We start from the raw sequence: 18821 nt of genomic DNA on the forward strand, positions 1-18821 counted from the left end.
GGTGCGCCGCACGAACCACATTTCTGACCTTGGCGTTTCTGGCACCTTCGATATCCGCAGCTCTCTTGTGTATTTAGCTGTAAGCTCCATGCCATACTGGCACAAACTTCTCTTTTCCTCTTTGTCAAATATTATAACTTTCACCAAGGCCTACCTGCGTGTATACCTCGTAGAACTCTTACACAGCCTTCTATACTACAAGGTAGTACAAGGTAGTTATAAAACACAGTAGTAGCTACACGTTAAGAATATTAAAAATATTAAAAATAGAAAACAGGAAATTTAAATAAATATTGATAAATATAAAGTATTTGATTTTATATTTATTATAATCAAGAATTTGTTCTATTAATTATAAAATACTTATTCCATTATTAATGTCAATAATATTCATAATTTAATTTATTAAATCTTTAACTTGTAAATATATAAAGAATTCTTATAGAACTTTTTTTTTAATATTCAAAAAAGGTAACTAGATTAATATCAGGGGCTGCCACCCTTAAGACTCCCGCTCCTATAGTTGGAGAAGCTTTTTTGCTAGAAGCTTGGGACTAACACAATTCTATTATTTAGACTAATCCGCGTCTCTGTGTTCTTACCGGGGGAATAGTTTGAACTTTTTAACAAATCCGCGCTTAAGGATATCAATAGCTTCGACTAGCGCCAGTTTAATAGCCCCGTAGTCTGAAGACGTAAACTTGCGTTCTTTCCACTTTTCCAAATGTCAAAGTTGAAGTGAAGGCAAGCCTCCGCTTCCATAAAACAAGACGCCCATTGCATACTTACCGGTATCCATCCGAGCCACCCAGCCTGCCTTCATTTTCTCGCTTTAGTGAACTGAATTTCACGGGGTGTTGCAGCCATCACCATGTCTTGGCAATCTTGGCATAAGTGGATACGATTCACACATGGCCACCCCTGTATATAAGTCGGACTTCGTCCTTCCTTTCTTGCGCTCTTGTTCTCTCAATCAATCAATCAATCAATGAAGACGTTCACGAACACTCGCGTTGTCTTACGTGATCACCTCTTCCGTATGGTTCAACACGCTCCAACCCGGCCGCCCGAGGCTCCAGGCTGACTTCTGCTACTGGCGAGCGTAACTCATTGTTACCCGCAACTGATCCACGTTTTCTCTCATGGTAAGTCGGTGGTTTATCGTCGAATATTCACTTTCCAAAGCTACATGAACTTTTGCTGAGCTTGAGAATTTGAGCTAGTTTTATCGAGGTACGTTACTTGTCTCGGGAAAGCTCACAGGTACATGCACCCATCCATTTCCCTACACGTACAGACCTATATTTTCTGAGACACTTGCAAGTATCCTGGCCGAAACATACTCATTAAAGTACCTTCCAATCCTGGAATCCCGGATTCGTGATGAGTCTTTTGTGATGATTCTACTTTTCGTGGGGCTTGATTGAATTGTTTGATTTTGGTTGGTTGGGTGGTTGCATACGCGGCCCCCAACTGGTGTAACTTGTTGGAAATTTCATCAAAATCCCGAAAATAATCCTTCCAAAGCCTTAACGAGTCGTGACATTCTCTCCTTTCATCTCCCGCTTTTATTTTCCTTTTTCTTGTCTGCTGGGGATGCTGATTCTCCAAGCTGTCGTCCTATTCCTCACCTTCACCACCATTTGAGAACACCAAAGCCCGGACCTCGATACTCTCTCTGGCTGTCCGGTTCCCACATTCACTGACCTCATGCTCGCCGCCAGACTGCTTGAAGGACGTGTGCGGACAGCCTTTAATATGGCCCAGGGGTAGTCGCGTGTTTGTCAGCATGTGTCTTCCCGCTCAAACGCATCTTCCCTCCGTTCACTGGAGGTTGGACGGGGCAGGACATGAAACTTACACCTCGCTTTCATCCCTTCCGCGGAATCATAAGTCTTGAAAAGCAGAACTTCATCCTTTGTCTGGCTATTCAGGTAAAACCACTTCATTCCTTCATCATAAAGTGGATAAAGCCCTTCACCCTGGTAGTTCTTCCTCACGTGGTCGGCAGCTACCAGCTTCTCTGGCCGGACCGTACTGCCATCGCAAACGGCGAGGGGGTAATCGGTTACGGTGTATCGAAGCGGGCGCCAGACGCTTTTTTGCGGGTAGGATTTGTAAGTTCAACGTTGAGAATGCTTTTTTTGGTGCTCGTGTATCAAGGAGATGGTGCAGGCGTGTACGTACTTGATTATTCGGAAGCGTCGTTGGAGGAGCTCTTCGGCCCGAGACTTAAGGTGGTGTTTTACTCGTTTGGTGGCGGCTAGGGGGCTTTGGTCTTATTATAACGACGTGAAAGTGAGATTAAAGTGAGCCAGTGGTAACTGAGTTGTGGGTAGGTAGATTGGATGCAAAAGTGCTAACCAATGTGAACGGCGCGGACGGGCTTCAGTATGAGCATTGGATCGTCAAGGTCAATGACACTCCCGGCCTTTGCAGTAGTCCGCTTGTCGTCACTCGTCCGGAGCTTGAGTTGGTGGATCAGCGATGGTTAATGGTTGTTTTCGGGTAAACACGGCCGGTTCGGAGGCACATTTGACGATGCTCATTTGCTCACTCACTCTCCAGTCAAAAATCACCACCTCCGCTCCAGGATCGATATTCTGCAATAAGTCAATCACTTTAGGCAGGTACTCCTTCTCAATACCCTCCTGGTCGGTCGGTATAGCTCCTAGCTCTTGCCTCACAATCTGGAATCCATGGTCATCGAGGTTGAATAGCTCTTCACTGCCTCTGATATCGTGGATGGCCTGCTCTGGTGAGGCGGCGAGAGTGAAGTTTTTCCTGGGACAGCCCTCGGGAGCCTGTGAAATAAACTCATAGGGCTTTTCGGTACGAAACTTGTCTTCCCATCGGATATAGTTGAGCTTTGCCTTTTGGTCTGCCTGGCCTACCGTGACGTTCCCCTGCTGTGGCGCATGTTGAACGCTTCTAGAGGTATCCATTGCTGTTGCCGGAATTGACAGGTTCTGTGACGATCTTAAGATGAGGCTCTGGTTTCGGTGTGCTGCCCGGAATGGTCTTACTCGCAGCAGGAAATCGGAGTCACTGGTGGCTCGGTTGCGTCTAAGTCGTATGATGAAATGTCACAGGCTTTTTGCACAGCATGTGTGAATTAGGTTGGACACCACAGGTTTGGAAAAGGCGATCAAGTTTCTGTGACATACCATACCTCTACTGTAATGCGCCCGCTTGGAAAGTGATGAGATATTGTGATGATCTTATACGTTGAAATTCTTCGTTGTCTTTTATTCCCATCACCACTCACGCGTTGTCCAACTGATAAGTGTTCCGTGGCCCTGCCCCCTTCCAACTTGTACACCCCTGACCATTTGGTAAAAGGCATGTTGACTAGTCCTACGTGGTGATTTGATGATGGTTCGTGGTATCGTGCAGCTCCTGCAGCCCGTGCAGCTCATCCTACCTTACTTTACTATCTATCCGTTCCGGTACATTACCCCAAGAGACCCCCGCAAATTATCCTGCTCTCCCGAAATTCTGTGCTCGCGTGGTACAATGGCTCCGCCTGCCGTTTACAACTCGTCGGTTCATCCCGCCACGAGATGCCGGACGAGCTTGATTCTGCAGATTGGTCCGACTGCCTCTTACGGAGACCGCCTCCGCAGTAAAGCCTCGTCTTCAGATATCAGGCCGCAATAAACCCAATATCGCACTCGCACTTCCCTAATGTCTTCCCACACTCTTTGCACACGTCGTCCTGTGAGCTGGAGCCACTTTTGGTGCCTGATTGAAAAACAAGAAGGTCTCGTTTAGCGTTTTCCTTGCTGGATGAGTTGGCGTCCTTCTTGAAGTGCTTCCATGGCTGTGATCTGCCATCGGTAGACTCCGCGAAGTGATCGTTACTTTTGGTCTCTTCTCTCGACGAAGTTCCCGACATCGCGTTCTGATTTGACTGGTCTTGAACGATTGGTGTGTGATATGGAGCCGAGGAGCCCTGGTTTGAGTTAGTACCGTGGCTGTAAATCTGAGAGGCCTTGACGCAATGCGCCGGAAACCTGGTATGACCGGCAGCGTTGATCGAACACTTACTGGTACTGGGAGACGTGTCGATTTATGGTTGCCTTCTGACAGTCAGTGTTATTTAGGAGATCGCACAAAAATAATGATCTGAGGACTCACATAGACCCTTTTATCTCTTGTACGAATTCATGAATTGTCAGAAAGACCAGTGGTCTGGCACAATCCCATCTGAACGTCACTGTGTGGGTGACTGATCACCTAGCGTATCGGGACCCAAATGTACACAGAGCGACGGCTTCCGAGAAAATATGTAGAAGGGTTTCACTGCATAGCTGCCTTAACGCGGCATAGCCACCGTTGATGTTGAATAGCTACAGTGGTGCGGCCCAGTCCTTGGAGCCTTTCCCCTCAAACCGGCGAAGCATGCACAGGGTGGTAGCGATGAGAACGAGGGCTGGAACCACGGGAACCAAATTGATGCGGGCTGATACGCTATTCAGCTGGAAGCGGCAAGAACCCCCCGCGTCTCCACACCATCTTTTGAAATATTAGAAATAAGCAAGGATTTTGACAACCCGGCCTGCCTGTCATCTGATAAATGATGTCGGAAAAGGGCATGTTCTTAAAAGAAGTCACGATTGTAAGGCCTAAAAGTAGAGTGTCTTTTGTCGGGCAACACACTGAGATTCCATTGCGTGTAGTGCACGTATACCTCCGACCAGCAGTCACCGACCTGAACGCGAGAAGTGTGCTTTTTCGGGCAGGTGCCTTGGAGATTTTCCTGAACCTCTCGAGGCCAAGCGCCAGCTCTTCTTGACCACCCTACGAAGCGTCGCTTGGAGGAACGGTAAGATCCCATTTGAAAGCTTTGGGAAGTGTCGCGGGATGTGCATCTTGTTCTCATGTCGAGTGAGTATCATCCCGTTCCCTGCCCAGTTGAGCGTAACGGCCTTTTGAGACCGCTCTTGAGTGAAGTTGAATTGGATCTTGAAATACTCCGAGTCCCATACCGTAAATCGTGCTCGGCGCGCTTGTTGGTTGTAGTCTAGCGCCCACTCAAATATATCATCCTTGAGGTGACGAAGCTCATAGAGTTGCGATTCTCGTCCTTGGAACCTGAGCTCCAAACAATTACCCTTTTCTTTTTGACCCTTCGGACAACAGACTTCGATGAAAAAGTTCCCTGGCCAGCTACCGTTCGCATTGTAGTATCTCCCAGCGTATAAGTCCAATTGTCGCGGATGAAAGCAGCCCGTGTTGCGCTCGCTTTCAAGACCCAATCTCATTGTTTTGACAAGTTTGAGTTTCTGATCCCGACTTCTCTTCGCCAGTTGAACGTACTTCTTTGCCATGTCAAGGTACGTGTTTCCTCCATCTTCAAATTGGAACAGTGCGGTGATGTATATTTGAGCGATCCAATCTGCCACGTCGTTGAGTGGCATCGAATTCGTCAAAACCACTACTGCAGAATTGGATGCGGGGAACATGAAGATTGCGGAATAATATCCAAGGCCCGCGCCTTGATGGTAATATGTCATCATTGGTTGAGATTTTGATCCGAGTACTGGAAGCTGGTCCCGGTTGAACAGCTCTGCGTTGTCTCCCTGCAGGCCCACAACATCCGGAAGTGCCGTTCTAACCCAGCCAAACCCGTAGAAGCGATGATCTCTGGATGGGTTGTCCAAGGGTACTTGGTTGCTCAGGATTGTGGGAACTTCCTTAAGAGGACCAGAGTATGACTTTTGTTCGGCAGCAAGAATTGCTTTTGCCCATGCGAGAATATCGTTGACGCTCGAGTAGATTCCCCCAGAAGTTTCGAATATGCTCTTCTGAAAAGGTATCTTTTTTGGCAGGGGGTAGGTGTCGCCGTTGTCCAGTGCTGCATGAGCAAACGCAAAGTCGCCGTTTGGATCTGGTCTTGTCGTTGTGCTGCGAAGTGATAGGGGAGTAAGCACGTGTTCTCGTAGGCAATCTTCAAATGGTTTCCTCGAGTATTCCTCCAAAACTTTGCCCGCGAGACTGTAGCCCCAGTTATTGTAGATCCAATCACTTCGAAATTGTCCGACCTTATTGAGGGTTGCGACCGCAGGCAAGACCTGATCCCTTTGGAGGAGGAACTCTTGATCACCCTGAAGAGCGATAGACATATCCCCGCTGAGTCCCGTTCGGTGCGAGAGGAAATCGGAAAGAGTGACCATGTGCTGTATTCTTTCATCGGTATTGAAACCAACAAGCAGATCCTTCATCGGTGTACTCCATTCGAACTTGGCCTCCTTGCCCTCCCCACGGACCTTTGCAAGACATGCGACCACAAAGCTCTTCGTCATGGACCCTATTCCGTAGACTGTATCGGGGCCTGGTTGGCGTGGCGTAACGTTGGGTTGGTTGCCGACAAGTCTTCCATGGCCCTGAGTAAAAATGATGTTGTTATCGTGGAGTATACCCACGGATGCTGAAGGAGCACCTGAGATCTTACACACATCGTCGACGATGGAGACAACGGATTGGAGACGATTCCGTATGATATCCTCCTGAGTACGAGGCATGATCATGGAACGAAAACAAACAGTGGGAGTGATAAGGGAGGAGAAACACTACCGAGAACTGGAGGACGCGTCCATGAGCATCGAGCGCATTAGCACCATATTATGCGCCTGTAGACCTTGTGCAGCACTACTGGTAATGGGGTGATTGGGGTATCATTAAAAGAAAAGCGACCGACGAGGCACAGCCCGGTACGTAAAACGTGGCTTGATAGCTGTTGTCGTAGAATGTGCTTCATCTGTTGGGCACGGCACTGGTGCACCTGCTTAGTTACATGGACTTATCTCCATGGATGAGAGTGGTACTTGATGGATAGAGGAGGGGGACTTCCTGTATGTAATTTACAGGCCTACTAAAGTATACAAATACCTACAACCCTAAGCCTACAAGAGCCCGTGCAGGCACCGTGCAGGATAAGTACCTTAGAGAAGGTTCACGGAACCCAGCGAGTATTGTAAACTCAAATTCCCCGCTCCCCAAACAAGGTAGCTTTCCCACCGATCAATCACACTTTCCGTACATTCAAGTCATTCGAGCGGAATAGCGCCACCCTTACTGCGTACCATACCCCCCTGCAAACTGACATTGGGTAGCGGTGTCTGCGGTGACACAATCCCAAACACAAGCAAGCACACCGTAAAGGCAGTTCTGTTTCGGTAAATATTGCATTGTTACAGAAATTAACCATATATCATACCGTCTACACTAGACGGAAAACGCCCGTACATACCTCTATGCCAATTGGACATTTAATGGGGCTTAGTATTACATTAGCACCACCTGGTACCGTACCAAACGGTGGATGGAACGGTGCAATCTAAGGCCCGCCCTGATTGAGTGCACCATGAGCAGCGCTCCAGGGGTCGAAAGTTTCAGCTGGTTGCAATGCAAGCGGAGCGGAACTTTGAGACTGGTAATTACCACGAGCGCTTTCCGTTTCCCAGCGTTAGGGACTTCAAGTGGCTAGCGTCTTAGTCGCCAAGAGGTCGTTATCTGAGTGCTCACACCACCTCTCTTTCGGAGCTTGCGACACCTTTAACCCTACCCGTATGTACCTCGGTACTTACCCGAATCTCAATCTCGAGAAGTTAGGTATACGGTACCTAGGTATTGTGTAGAGGTAAGAACGCAACGGAAACGTCTCCATTCCGGACTGCTCTCCCGCATTTAAGCAAGCAGAAAGAATGTTGGTTCATGTCCTCTTCTTCTTCGTCGTCGTCTGTTTTTTCTGGCTTGTCTTAAGGGCATGGGAATGTCAGCTTTTGCCGTCCTCTGTTCCTGTTTGCGGTAAGTCATCCTGTGTCACCCATGTTATTACATTCCGAGGTCGCGTTCCTCCACTTTCCTCAAAGCTACATTCGCCATGCTCACTTCTGTTCCCCTCTCACGTCTATCATATCATTTGACTCGGTGGTCCTCGTTACTGTTCGTTGCCTTCAGTTCCCACCTAGCCCGTACAGCATCCTCTACACTAATGGAGGGTCAAAGCAAGAAGTGACTGTGTGCCCGATGACCTCTTGTCCGCGGCAAGAGGGCTTAGCAAAGTGGTGGTGTGCAGCAACATTTTTAAGCTTACCCATCGGGACGACGATTGGCAACAAAGGTCACACGTTGGTATGCACTATACCAAGACTCTGCCGTGGAGGGCGCACGCCTTACTTCGGTCAACGATAAGAGTTTCAATAGGTGAGTATGGGACATGAATATGCCGTCCGCAGATTGAATGAGGCTCGGTGGCCGAATGGGAATCAATTTAATTAATATATAGTGTTCTCGGGGTGAGGTTTACAATGAGTTCAATATCTTGGGCAGCGTCAATCATCGGTTGCACATTTTTCACGATAAACGGCATACGTCGTGTCCCAACTGTGGAACGCAAACGCGCGATTTGTATGAGCGAACACCCGTCCTACTGACCGTAGGTACGCATCATCGGAATTTTGCATTCACAAGCCGGAAGCAACATGTCTCAGTCAGCAGCAATCCACCCAGGTGGAACGGATGTAGCACTTGCACCTCGATCTTCACGGGCTCAGGATGTCAAGGACAAGGCGGAACAACTCAAAGCAATATTGTGCCTGCGCAACATTAAGGTTACCGAGGAACCCCTGGATGTTTTCATGACGAAACACGCATGGCTAAAGCCGAAATGGTTGGACAAGCTCCAACTTGTTAACAACAACATCCAGACATTCTCCAAGGCTGTTGGGACCATCTGCCAAGCCAATGGCATTGCTTCTATGGTAAGTTTCTTCGCAACATGTTATGATTGTGATCAAGAAATGACATTCAAGGAAGACGAGTGAGTGCTGATGGTATTTCTTGATTACACAGGTATGGGGTGTTTTGAGATTCATCGTGGATGTAAGTCAGTTTCTGCTATGCCCATGGACAGTTCACCAGACATTCAACGGCGAGACTGACAAGCACTCTATGCTTAGGCGTTCGGCAGATACTTTGGTCTTTTGGACAAAATCATCGACATCTATGATGAAATGGCGCGATCTTTCTCAATGTTGAAAGACTACGCGAGGCTTTATGGCACGATTGTGGAAGATGCTGTCTTGGATATCTATTGTTCCTACCTTGATTTTTCAATCAATGTAGCCGAGACTTTTGCCCGCAATCCACTGAGTAAGACCTTTTGCTTCACTCTTCCAATCTGAAGACCTCACTGACAGCAGGGTATTACCCTGACACAGAGGTCATCTTCAAGATGACAGCCCGCTTTTCCCCTATCGAGCTGACCCTAAGAGACGGAGCAAAAAAGATTTGCAGCGCGACTCAATCTTTTCAGGATCAAAGGGACCTCATCAGAGACAAGATTGCTGTCGACACCTGGAAGAGAGTTGACACGATAGAGAAAAGATCAATTCAAGGACCAACAAGCCAAGAAAGCCCCAAGTTAAAAAGGATCTTCTCGGTCTCAAAGCCTCAAAATGGAAAGTTTTGTGGGAGAAAGGAAGTGTTTGACCAACTGGCCCGCCACCTGCTCCCGGCCCAAGACTCGCTGCAAAAGTCGTGCACGTTACACGGGGCACCTGGTATGGGTAAAACCCAGATAGCAGTTGAGTTTGCTTATCGATGTTGTGGAACCTTCCCGGAACTCCATATCTTCTGGGTTCCTGCCGAGGATGAGACCGTTCTTTCCCAAGCATTTTGCAAGATAGCCCGGCTTGTTGGAGGGCAGCAGACGGAAAAGGAAGTTACAGATTCGGCAAGACTTGTTGAGACTGCAACTACCTGGCTGCGTGAAAGTGAGTTCTCGAATTACTCTGCGGAAATAATCTGAAGACAACTTGCTCACTCCCTATCTCGCAGATACGTCATGGTTGATGATCTTCGACAATGTCAACAACCCCGACCTCTTCAAGAAATTCCAACCATGCTGCAAGCACGGCTCGATTCTCGTCACCAGCCAGTATCAGAGGACAATACGGGCCACGACAAAAGAGATACTTTTGAAGCCCTTGACACCCCAAGAAGGTTCAGATCTCATCCTCGAACACATTCCCGACCATCAAAGGCCGTATATGGGAGACCCAAAATCGCTGGCCCAAATTCTCATGAAAATGTCAGAAGAAGTTAACGGATCGCCACTTGTCCTCGTTGGAATTGCGGGGTCCATCGTTTCTTCGGCAGTCTCGGCAGAAGGAGCCCTTAAGGTGCTGCAGGAATCTGGGAATTCAGGCAAGAGCAACCCCATTACGAACGGTCACTCCGACTGTGAGTACGACCGGCCTGTTGACTCTGCTTGGGATATGGCGTTGAGATCAGTTCCTGACAAAGCATTGACAATACTGAGGATCATGAGCATGTTTTCGGCGGATAACATTCCCGTTAACATTCTCAACCGGGACCTTCAGGGCAAGCTGAGTTTCCTGGGATACAAAGACCCTCTACGGTATGTACCTTCCGCGCCAAGCAGTTCACTGCAGCCCTTCTACACGGACAGTTCTACAAATGGACATCTTGATTGACATGCCTTCCCTGCTTCAAGCTTCCGTTATGAAATTCAGGCTCCTCTTGTGGAACGGTACTTGATTGAAGATGGTAATAAGGCGTCGCCTTGGTCCTTCTACGGCATCCATCGGCAACTGCAAGCAAAGATATTGCGGGATCTCCGATCCGTACCCGACCAGTATCAGCTCACCTTCGATCGTGCCGTGGCACTCATTGCACATGAATTCCCGCCCTTCCCATGCTTCATGACGCCCAACTTCTCACAGTGGCCATCATATGAGAAACTGGTTGCCCATGTCCTTGAGGTCCATTCGGGTTTCCTTGCTAGCGAAAGGAGCCAAGGCCAGGATGAAACCCCAAACGTGACTCCTCTTATCCCCAGCATGGCCTTTGCTGAGCTTCTTATTAGCGCTGGATACTACTTCTACGAAGTAGGTTTGGAAGATTCGTGTGTAGCGGTCTTGGAGACCGCCGAGAAGATTTTCCACGAATTCCGCATTACCACAACGGCCGAAGCCATCACGCAGAGGGGTCGAGGCCGTGTTTTTTGCGGCAATAAACCGATAAGGGAAGCACTTCTAGCACTAACCGAAAGCGTTTTTACCACTAAAAAAGGCTTCCGTCATCGCACTACTGTCTCGACGATCACTCCTCAACTACCAATTTACGCCAAGTCTCTGAAGCTCGAGACAAATGCCATTGCAGTAACTTGGGGCCTCACTGAGCAGGCGTGGGGTCTGACGGGTGCACGCGAAGCCATGAAAAAGGCAAAGCAAGTGGTCTCTTTGCGCCAGAAGCATGCAGATCTACCTGGACTTTCCTCTGAAGATAGGTTCGAAAGTCAAGTCCTGCTATCCAACGCTTACAACGACATTGGGGTTCAAATGCTTCACATGCACCAATACGCAGGTGCTATGGACTACCTCAAAAAGTCACTCAATCTCAAGACCAAGTTGGAAACACAAGGCCACACGTTACCGGCCCGGGCGTTCGAATTTGCTGAATCCACCAACAATCTGGCATTTGCAGCGCTTGGCCAGAATCTCGCAGAAGACGCTCTAAAATACAGCGAAACGGCTGTGGACTTTATCAATAAGGATGGCAGCCATGACAGCGACGCAACCCGCTTTTACTTCTGTCATGGGGTTTCCCTCTTTCTCTGTGGCCAACCCGAAAAGGCCCTGGAGGTGATGACAGAAGTCCACAGAAAGCGTAAAGACACATTTGGTGAATCGGGGCGCCAAACAAGGGATACCAACTACGCCATCAGCTTCATTCACTACTCTCAGGGCCGCTGCAAGGAAGCCAAGCAAGTTTTCTGCCATTCCTGGTCTTTATTTCCCTCTCTCGTCCAGCCAAAGCTCCTGACTAACCCAACTCAACGCAGGAAAGCCATCCAAGGATGCTTCATCAAACAAGCCAAGGGCATATGGCCCCCCGAATGCCTCACTCGCGCTAAGTACTTGGAGTCTCAGATTCTAAAGGCGCTCGGAGACCTTACCGAAGGCAACAGAAAATACGACGAGGCAGTCCAAGAACTGGACGGGTATTTGTCTGTGATTTTCCCCGATGCCCATGCCCAGAAGGCAAAATGTAACACCCCTGCATGCAGAGGCTATGCGGAGCTCATGGCTGCTGATGAGGCACTACGGTTTGACTATGTCGTCCCTTTCTTTGCGGGGAGGTTTGCCAGTACGTTGATAGGTGTTGGAATTCGAAGCGGTGCTGGGTGTTTCCCGCCGTTGGAGGACCTGGAATGATTGTGGACTTTGTGCTTCTTTATCTCTTCCTTTTCTGTCGTTTTGCACTCTTCGTTGGGGATACCCCTTACACTTCCTTGCTTTGTCTTTCCGTCTTTCTGCTTGGGGGTACACGGCACAGCTTTCTTGTCTTCCTGTTCACGTATTCCTTAGCATGGTTTTCCCATGTATCTACCTTAGGCTATAGAGTAGATGTACTGTAGCTGTCATGGAACAAGTTCTTTGCATGCTATCACTGCCGGGCTCTTCTGCCGCAGTCTCTGTTTTACCACGCCCACAGCAATGGACGGCTACAACCTGTCTATATTCAACTGGTACAACCTCCTCTTGCATATCTCGCTTCCCGTTCCCTTCTTCGCATCCTCTAACAGCGCTTCCACATCCCGTTCCGTGTCAACGTAGCGCCCACTCAAAATATCTGCATCCTTTCCCATGGCGGCCAGCCGCACACAGACATCTGCAAAGTCTTGCGCACGAGTTACTGCATTCTCCCCCCTCTTCCCTGCATCATTGATCCGTTCAACCATACGCCTCACCCTTTCACTCTCTCGATAACTCCTTTCATCCACGCTATTCTCTCTCTTCAGTATGCCTGTGTTAATATTCCCTGGAACAACAAAGAAATTGCGCACTCCCCTACCCCCGATCTCCTTCTCCAGCGTCTCATGAAACTTCAGCAACCCCGTCTTAGACACATTATACGCGGCCATAAACGGCACCGGCACCACCGCGTTCCTACTCCCTACGCTGATAATGCACCCGTCCCCGGCAGCCAGCATTCCAGGTAGGAACTGATATGCCAATGCCACAGGACCCGTCAAGTTCGTGGCGATGACCTTATTCCAACTTTCCATTCCGTCTGGAGTCTGGAACTCGATACCCGCCACGCTCGCCACCCCCGCGTTATTCACCAGTATCGTAACCGGCTGATCAACCCATTTTCTTATATCTTGTTCGAGTTGGGCGAACGAATAAGGGGAGGTGACGTCGCAGATGAAGTCCTGGGCGCGCTCTGACGAAGAAGAACCCGTCGAGGCATCAGGTGGCAAAGAGGCGGCGTTTATTAGCTCGGCAATCGTTTGGTCTGCGGCGGTTCCGTCTGCATCTGCGAGTGCGAAAAGAGAGGAGGGCCGTGAAGGGGACGTGCTGTTGCGGGGGTCGACACGACCGAGAGGGTGGGATCGTGACACACAAGCAACGTAGCATCCGGCGCGGGCGAAGGCGAAAGCGAGGGAGCGGCCGATGCCGGAGCTGGCGCCGGTAACGAGGGCGGTTTTGCCAGAGAGAGGGAAGGTCGAGCTAGGCAAGGAGTCGTTGGCTGGGTTTGAGAAGTTGGGAGGCGTGGTCATTGTAGCTTCCGTGAATTTGATGCGCTGGTGGTAGGAGCCTTGAGAATTCCCACTTGGGAACAAATTGGAAGGAATGGGATTACACGTTGGCTCTTGTAGTTCGGAATGGGATAAGAGACGGAAGGTTCAAACTCGCAGGAGCAACAAGAGGGGAAAGAGGCTATTTGGAGGAAAAAGCGACGATTCACATTGCCCGCGCGGGAGTCGCTTGTGTAACGGAAGTTGGCAGCTGGGGGTTGCTGTGCAGGTGGTACTGCCGGTACCCGCTTGTAGGAGTCCGGGTTTTCGAGCCGGTCCGTACCACTCGAGTGAGGCATTCGTCCCCGATTCGAATGGCAACCGGCTACTGACAGCAGCACCGGCAGACGTCGAAACTAGGACCGAGATTAAGTGGGCTCAAATGCCGAGGTGGGTCCCGGAGCCGGTGTGGGGACACGGACGCCTACTTCCCTGATCAGGAAGGGCAAAGCCGGAGTCGCAGGCGGCAGACATTTTCGACGGCCAATTGACAAACTTGCAATCTCCATCTACAACACAATGTCGAACCCCGAAACCGAGTACGAACGATCAACAACACCCCCCAGCGTTATCGACGACGACGATGACTGCCGAGTTTAATGAGCTGGCTCGACTCGTCACATCCCAAGAACAATAACGACGATTATTATAACCCTGAGCTCTCCCCTCCGGCCGAATGCCAGCCAGTGCTTGCAATCACCAGCACCGCCGCACCAATGCGATTCGATCGGACCAACAAAGCCCATTCTTAGCGTTGAGCCGCCGGCTGGCTGAATCTGACAGGCGCCCGCCGAACGATGGGATGGACTAGATGGGCAAAAAAAGCTAACATCGATAAATCGTCATTAGTTGCCCTCCAGGCCTCCAGCTGGGTGGACAACGCCGATCAACCCTACCACTCAGCGGCCGAGAAACAGTGGGAAGCCAACCGAGGCGCCGTTCATCGTTGTGCTGCCCCGCGAGAGTGTCGTCCAATCAGAACGCCGGAGGCCGCTTTTACACGCTGAGTGGCTTTGCTGGTCTTTGCCGCTCCGCCAGTGACGGTGTCCCTACTGGTCAACAAATCTAAAAAAGCATGCCCGAAATGGGCGAAATGGTTCTGGCTCTTGTTCACTCTAGTGCTGTTCCTGTGCTGACTGGACATGGAAATTTTTGCGGTGCGGCGGAGTCAGTGATATCGGGAGACTTGTCAGATCATGATGTAAACAATGGGCGGGTCCGGTCTCTGACCCTCTGCCGAACCGGATCCCGGAGCTCTGGTTGCACCCAAAAACATGGGGTGCGACCGATCGTTTATCTTTCCTAGCTTACCAGTCTGTTGGATTCTACCGTCCCATTCTTCTCTCTTTTTGTTTCTCTTTGCTTTTTGCCGGGCTGCTGGGCAGACAACGTTCATTTTTAACTTTCCTGCCTAGTCCAACCGTCTTTTCCATGTCGATGTGAGAACACATGGATCGTGAAGATATCTAACCAACTTCACTCTTTCAAGGTCATCATGTTTCGTTACTAGGGAGTTCACATAATCTCCAAATACCGGGTACAAGCTCCATTACAACAACAACAACAAACCGGGTACACCTTCCGTCCATCAGAAAGCCCCATCACCACCGTAACCATGGCTTCAGGTTGGACACTCGAAGACATCCCGGCCATGGTGCCGCCGGACGGTCAAATACCAAATTTTGTCAATCCGGAGACAATGCATCCCGTCGTCCTCGGAGTTGCCATTGGGACCATGGTGCTTATGGTCATAGCACTCGTCGTGCGAATCTTCACAAAGGCCTTCCTTCTACGACAGGTCAAGATCGAGGATTATTCTGCCATATTGGGCACGGTATGGACACCGGTCTAGCACATCACAACCATATGCTAACTTGGACGCAGGCCGGTATCATCCTTTGGGAGTCCATCTTCATCTATCAATCCAAGAATGGCTTCTCCCGTCATCTCTGGAACGTCCGCTTCGTCGACATCGAGAATCTTTCATACGTCAGTAAACACTCTCGACACCGAGTCTTGGCCAATTCACTAACTCGTCCCAGTGGAACTACCTCGCCGAGATATCCTACGCTTGCACCATGTTCCTCGCCAAATCATCAATTCTCTTCCAGTTCAAACGCATCTTCTGCCCTGGCTCCCAGCGAGATCCTATCTGGTGGTGCATCCACATCCTCCTGGTCCTTAACGCCGGCCATTCATTATCCGCCATCTTTACCTACACTTTCCAGTGCACGCCTCGCGAAAAGGCATGGAAGCCTTTAATGGATGGACATTGCATCAACATTGCAGCGGCCATTATCTTTGGAGGAGCAATGAACCTGTTTCTGGATTTGGGCATGTTGATTACCCCTATTTGGGCCATCTTTCGGTTACAGTTGCCTACGAGGAGGAAACTCGGCGTCTCGGCGGTGTTTGCCGTCGGTATTTTGACCTGCGCCATAGCCACAGTCGGCGTCGTCGTCCGCATTCCCCTCCTTTCCGACCCCGATCTAACATGGATCATCACCAAAGTCGGCATCTGGACCATGATCGAGTACTGCGGCACCATTCTCGTCGGCTGCATGCCTTCGTTCCCTCGCTTCTTCCTTTTCCTACAAGGCAAGGAGCCATCAATTACCAACAACGCCACACGTGGCTCTTACACCACCCGATCGAGACCGAAGACGGCCGGAAGCATGAAGTCCAACATAACAGGGAAGAGGCCATGGACAGGACACAGTCACTCGATGAGCACCAAGACCGTAAACTCGCACGCATACAAGGACTCGAATGCGACGACAGCTGTGGGGGTCGCCAGCCCTCAATCCCAATCAGCAAAGAGGTTGATATCCCCGACTCAAAGTATCACCTCCAGCAACACCTTTGTCAGCCCGATAAGCCCAATGTCCCCGGTCTACGGGTCGCCAATCAACAACTACAACAACTACACCAGCATGAGGAGAGATTCAGAAATTGGAATGGGTCTTCACGTAGGAGTAGGCATCGCCATCTCGACCGACCGTTACGAAGAACCATTTTCCAGCCCACCTCGCACTCCGCGAAGGCCAAGCTACGGCCACAACTACGGGGATATGGAAAGTGGTTATGGAGGATACGGCCCAGGACCAGGACCAGCCCTGACAAGGCCGCGACAAGCCAGCCACGGCACAATAAGGAGTAACAGAAGCGTGCAGTCACAAACGCAGAGATATCACAGCAGGTGGAACTCGTCGGTATCAGCGGTGTCGGACATGTCAGGATCATTTAGGAGTCGATATGGGATCGGGACGTACTACGAGGAGGCAAGTGGGGAGGATGATTGGTCGCCTTTGGATGGGCCAACTGGAGGAGGGCATGGAGGAGGATATCCAGCGACGGGCGGTGGTGGGAGGATTTAATGGTATGCTTTGCGCTGGACGTGAGCTACTACGCTGGCTGGACTGGACTGGAATGGAACGGAAGAAAGGAATGATAACAGACAATTTGCGGTCTTTCATTCGCTTTTTGTCGGTGTGCCAAGTACCGGATTTTGTACATACTGGATGTTAGCATCACTTGCTTTCTTTCTTTTCTCTCTCTTCTCTTCGAAAATGATACCCTCCCTTTTCTTTTTTTTCTTTTTTTTTCTTTTTTTGGCCTTGTATGTTGTTGATTGAATCTCCGGCTCCAGATCTGAAACCGAGGTGGTCTTCGCAGTGTGCTCTGACGAGGAAGTGAGTGCGTTTCCTTTGTCAAGTTCGGGATGGTTGGGTAGGTATGTAGATTCAAGTCTAGGTGTGGCCGCCTAGTAGTTAGAATAGAGCTCAAATCCGTAAATAAGGATTGTCGGACCTTGTATTGCGTGTGCTTCCGTCAGGTCTGGTGTGCAGCAAACAATAAGGATAGAAACGGAACTTTCGCAGTGGATAATAGGTACCGGTGATAATGAGGTGATAAAGATGTGAAACAACATACTCCCCTTCTCCTCATCTACAGCTCCTCCTCCCAACCAGCCTCCCAACCAGCCCGCCCCGACCGCAACCTCGACCTCGAACCTTCGCCCGAAAGCGCCGCCGCCTCCTTCGCCGTCGCCCATCGAGCTCTGGTTCCGGGAAGGTTTGGGTCTCGTTTGCCGGAGGGAGCTCCGTCCGGCGAGATGTTTCTGAGGGAGAGGGAGAGGATGCGGTTGGGGAGGGAGAGGATGCGGTTGGGGAGGGAGAGGATGCGGTTGGGGAGGGAGAGGATGCGGTTGGGGATGACAAGAGTGCCGGTGGCGGTGTCGGTGCCTTGGGATGAGGAGGAGGTGGATGATGATGAGGATACAAACGATGGGCGAGTTCGCGAGTGGAACGTTAGGATAGAGAGAAGAGAGGGAAGAAAGTGGAGTGAGGTAAAGGGGAGGGATAGGGATCATGAGAGAGTGTAAAGATATATTGTGAGGGCGGGAATTAACCTCTAGGGAAAATAATGCTTCTGTCTGTGTTTGGTTTTTCTTTTCTTCATCCTTTTTCTCTGTTGACAGCCCGCTTTTCCTTTCCATGTACTCCACGGGCCTTTTCCTCACCATTCAGCAAAACGAGGATACAGGGAGAATACTTTCTGTTCTTTCGAAAGAGCAGACAGAACGAAGGAAGGAAAGAAAGGCGTCACTGGAGTGACTTTGGTACGTACCTACGTAGCTTGACACACTGACAAATAAAAGAACAAAGTATCGCACCACGATTGGACAGCTGTATAACCGGGAGATCCTACTGATAATATGTAGAGGTAATGTGATGTTCTCTCTGAGGAAGGGTCCCATATAGTGAATCTCTTCTCGATCGAGGCAGCCTTGCTGGGGCCTCAAGTGGCTTGGGTTGAAACTGCTTTGCCAGTGTCAAGTCTCGGGGTGGGAGTCAGCGGGGTCGTGGCCGGCTGCTTGATGCCGGGCTTGGTGTTGGGAGCGGCCGACTTGACGGGCTCAAGGTCGGGAATGTTTGGTCAACCTTGGTGATTAAGTATATGTGGCTCTCAGCGTGGTTGAGTTCACAGATATAGAGCTAGTCATTGTGGTAGCACCAGAGATATATCATCCGTTGTTCGTCAGCTGGATGAAGTCGGAAATAACTGTCGAGGCGGTTGAAAAGCTCCATTACGTGGCCGGCTATTAAGGCCGAGATCCCGCTTTCCAACGGGGTAGATTGAGCGGTGAATAGGGATGATGCCGATGAGAAATCGAAGGGGTTAAACGACCAGATTAGTTGATGCA

The 18821-nt window shown here is 50.0% G+C and overlaps 6 protein-coding genes across 6 annotated transcripts; 2 read left to right on the forward strand and 4 right to left on the reverse strand.

The window, feature by feature from the left end:
* Positions 1-1477: 1477 nt before the first annotated feature.
* On the reverse strand, positions 1478-2945 carry SMAC4_09154 (uncharacterized protein; the record flags this gene model as incomplete). Its single annotated transcript, XM_003345128.2, has 5 exons — positions 1478-1751; positions 1862-2037; positions 2188-2278; positions 2365-2467; positions 2562-2945. 5 exons carry the CDS (start codon positions 2943-2945, stop codon positions 1621-1623), a joined length of 885 nt encoding a protein of 294 aa, XP_003345176.2. The 3' UTR covers positions 1478-1620.
* Positions 2946-3646: 701 nt separating this feature from the next.
* On the reverse strand, positions 3647-3898 carry SMAC4_12914 (uncharacterized protein; the record flags this gene model as incomplete). Its single annotated transcript, XM_066091153.1, has 1 exon — positions 3647-3898. One exon carries the CDS (start codon positions 3896-3898, stop codon positions 3647-3649), a length of 252 nt encoding a protein of 83 aa, XP_065946300.1.
* A 477-nt stretch (positions 3899-4375) lies between these two features.
* Positions 4376-6527, reverse strand: SMAC4_09153 (uncharacterized protein; the record flags this gene model as incomplete). The annotated part of the gene is made up of 1 exon (XM_003345127.2): positions 4376-6527. One exon carries the CDS (start codon positions 6525-6527, stop codon positions 4707-4709), a length of 1821 nt encoding a protein of 606 aa, XP_003345175.1. The 3' UTR covers positions 4376-4706.
* A 1099-nt stretch (positions 6528-7626) lies between these two features.
* Positions 7627-12446, forward strand: SMAC4_09152 (uncharacterized protein). Its single transcript, XM_066090901.1, has 7 exons — positions 7627-8768; positions 8860-8889; positions 8967-9159; positions 9228-9782; positions 9847-10429; positions 10526-11797; positions 11876-12446. The coding sequence occupies exons 1-7, from the start codon at positions 8490-8492 to the stop codon at positions 12246-12248; spliced, it is 3285 nt and encodes a 1094-aa protein (XP_065946301.1). The 5' UTR covers positions 7627-8489; the 3' UTR covers positions 12249-12446.
* Positions 12447-12538: 92 nt separating this feature from the next.
* On the reverse strand, positions 12539-13597 carry SMAC4_09151 (uncharacterized protein; the record flags this gene model as incomplete). The annotated part of the gene is made up of 1 exon (XM_003345125.1): positions 12539-13597. The coding sequence occupies one exon, from the start codon at positions 13595-13597 to the stop codon at positions 12539-12541; it is 1059 nt and encodes a 352-aa protein (XP_003345173.1).
* Positions 13598-14345: 748 nt separating this feature from the next.
* SMAC4_09150 (uncharacterized protein) lies at positions 14346-18032 on the forward strand. The gene is made up of 3 exons (XM_003345124.2): positions 14346-15449; positions 15500-15604; positions 15658-18032. The coding sequence occupies exons 1-3, from the start codon at positions 15231-15233 to the stop codon at positions 16990-16992; spliced, it is 1659 nt and encodes a 552-aa protein (XP_003345172.1). The 5' UTR covers positions 14346-15230; the 3' UTR covers positions 16993-18032.
* The last annotated feature ends 789 nt before the right edge of the window (positions 18033-18821 follow it).

Source organism: Sordaria macrospora, chromosome 2 (genome assembly GCF_033870435.1).
Source record: "Sordaria macrospora chromosome 2, complete sequence".
NCBI lineage: Eukaryota > Fungi > Ascomycota > Sordariomycetes > Sordariales > Sordariaceae > Sordaria > Sordaria macrospora.